Source organism: Nannobrachium achirus (assembly GCF_963921795.1).
Source record: "Nannobrachium achirus genome assembly, chromosome: 22".
Taxonomy (NCBI): domain Eukaryota; kingdom Metazoa; phylum Chordata; class Actinopteri; order Myctophiformes; family Myctophidae; genus Nannobrachium; species Nannobrachium achirus.
Window position 1 is genome coordinate 15944794 of NC_137829.1, and position 1770 is coordinate 15946563.

At 47.6% G+C, this 1770-nt stretch overlaps 1 protein-coding gene across 1 annotated transcript; it reads left to right on the top strand.

The window, feature by feature from the left end:
* Positions 1–278: 278 nt before the first annotated feature.
* Positions 279–1079, top strand: LOC308307438 (GPN-loop GTPase 3-like; the record flags this gene model as incomplete). Its single annotated transcript, XM_080752704.1, has 1 exon — positions 279–1079. One exon carries the CDS (start codon positions 279–281, stop codon positions 1077–1079), a length of 801 nt encoding a protein of 266 aa, XP_080608830.1.
* Between the last annotated feature and the right edge of the window lie 691 nt (positions 1080–1770).

Below are 1770 nucleotides of genomic sequence, written 5' to 3' on the forward strand. Positions count from 1 at the left end.
ATAGTCTGGAATCTCTGTATGAAACCTGCATTTTCATTCCGTCATCATGGAAGTCAGAGAAGCTGAGAAGGTCGTGTCAGGCTGAAACCTTGTGCAAGTATGGAGTCATGATGTCATAGACACATCACAGACAACTGACGTCACAGACTCGCCCCATGAAGTTGTAGATCCTCATGGGAGCCTGAACACAACAGCAGGATGTCCGAACGTGTTTGGTATTAGCAGAATAAATTCCACCGGTGTCAACGCTAAAGCACTGAGGAGGAAGGAGAAGCAAGATGCCTCGTTATGCACAAATAGTGATGGGACCGGCCGGCAGTGGAAAGAGCACCTACTGTTCCACTATGATCCAACATGCGGAGGCCATAAACCGCTCTGTTCAGGTGGTGAACCTGGACCCGGCGGCCGAACACTTTGACTACCCGGTCACGGTGGATATCCGCGAGCTGATCCAGCTGGACGACGTGATGGAGGATGGGTCTCTGAGCTACGGCCCCAATGGGGGCCTGGTCTTCTGCATGGAATACCTGGCCCAGAACTTTGACTGGCTGGAGGAGAACCTCGGCCATGCCGAGGACGACTACATCCTCTTCGACTGCCCCGGGCAGATAGAGCTGTACACCCACCTCCCGGTGATGAGGCAGCTGGCGGAGCAGCTACAGCGCTGGGAGTTCAGGGTGTGCGGCGTATTCCTGGTCGACTCCCAGTTCATGGCCGAGTCTTTCAAGTTCATCTCGGGGGTCATGGCAGCCCTGAGTGCCATGGTAACGCTGGAGATTCCCCAGGTTAACATCATGACCAAGATGGACCTGCTCAGCCCCAAGGCCAAGCGGGACATGGAGAAGCACCTGGAGCCGGACGCGCACTCCATGATGGGGGTCGACTCTGTCACGCTTCGGAGCAAGAAGTTCAGGAAGCTTACTGAAGTCATCTGTGGTCTAATCGATGACTACAGCATGGTGAGATTCCTGCCGTTAGATCGTAGAGATGAGGAAGAGATTGGTGTGGTGTTGCAACACATTGACATGACTATACAGTATGGAGAGGATCTGGAGGTCAAGGAGCCAAAGGAGGTTTAACCCATTTCAAGGACTCCCAAAGTGATATGTATTTGGCCACGGACCCCAATTTGAAAATATTATGTGCCAGGGGACCCCCATACATGGGTTTAACACTATTCTGGGGTTGTGATGTGTTTTAGAGCTTGTAGATTTGCTATTTTCTTAGGGGCCTGGTATTGACCCCTGGGGAACTCCAATCAGATGCAGTAGTAGGCTACCGGTATTTAAGAAATAATTATTAATTAAAGAACATAAGGGGACGAGATAACAAAAAGGTCAAGGCTTCATCCTCTGACTATATTATAACAAAAGTAGTGCTTATGAATTATACAGATTTGGCATAAAATGCATCTCTGTGTCAGGAGGTCTAGATCAGAGGGGGTTAGAGGGGGATTTAGCCCCCCTCCCCAAAAAACAATTGTGATGAAAATGATTTAAGGAATACATACATAAAATATATTTGAATATGTGAAAGACAATTGACTGACTTCTAAACCATACTATGAAATCATACTTTTTATGCTGGAAAGCATCTTCAGCCTCACAAAAACCCCATTCGATCCACAGATTTGGACCTGGTGGATAAGTAATGTTGAGTGACTGATAAATACAAATTCTAGTGATGTTGACATTTTTAAATAACATAAAGTAGGTGGGCTCAGTGGAGCATATTATTGTAACTGACAGGCCAGATAGAACTCCATATTTG